The sequence below is a fragment of the Penaeus monodon genome, chromosome 21, assembly GCF_015228065.2.
Source record: "Penaeus monodon isolate SGIC_2016 chromosome 21, NSTDA_Pmon_1, whole genome shotgun sequence".
Classification (NCBI taxonomy): Eukaryota; Metazoa; Arthropoda; class Malacostraca; order Decapoda; family Penaeidae; genus Penaeus; species Penaeus monodon.
In genome coordinates, this window is record NC_051406.1 from 38,486,120 (window position 1) to 38,486,536 (window position 417).

A 417-nucleotide genomic window follows, 5' to 3' on the forward strand; every position below is an offset into this window, starting at 1 on the left:
CTTGCATACGTGCGTATTTAAGCCTATGTAACCGAAATACAGATAAATAAACAGAACTCATGAAAAATACGCACTGCTTAATGTGCTGCGAGAGGGACCTGTACAGGGCGAGAGTCTCCACCTTGTTACTCAGTTGCAGGACCTTCTCCATCTGCGTCTTGGTCTCGCCGTTCGTGCCCAGGTAGGCCATGACGAGGGCGTTCCAGATGCTGTAGGGCGAGATGAGGAAGTTGCCGGAGTGGGGGACGAGTTCCTTGAACAACCTCAGACTGAACGGCAGGATGTAGCTAAGGTCGGCGAAGTTTGGGGGAATCATGTCATCGAATTGCGAAATGCACTGGGGACTCACCCGCACCGCCAGGCCGAGCAGCGCCGCCACGAGCAACAACTTCATGATTCTGCAACAGAAGGCCGCGA

General features: G+C 53.7%; 1 protein-coding gene across 1 annotated transcript in view; it reads right to left on the bottom strand.

Moving 5' to 3' along the window:
* Positions 1 to 417, bottom strand: part of LOC119586472 (leukocyte elastase inhibitor-like) — a gene marked incomplete in the record, with an annotated part of 11,148 nt that overhangs the window by 8,263 nt on the left and 2,468 nt on the right. Inside the window, 1 exon segment of the mRNA XM_037935209.1 lies at positions 75 to 398. Coding sequence (XP_037791137.1) covers positions 75 to 394 — 320 coding nt within the window.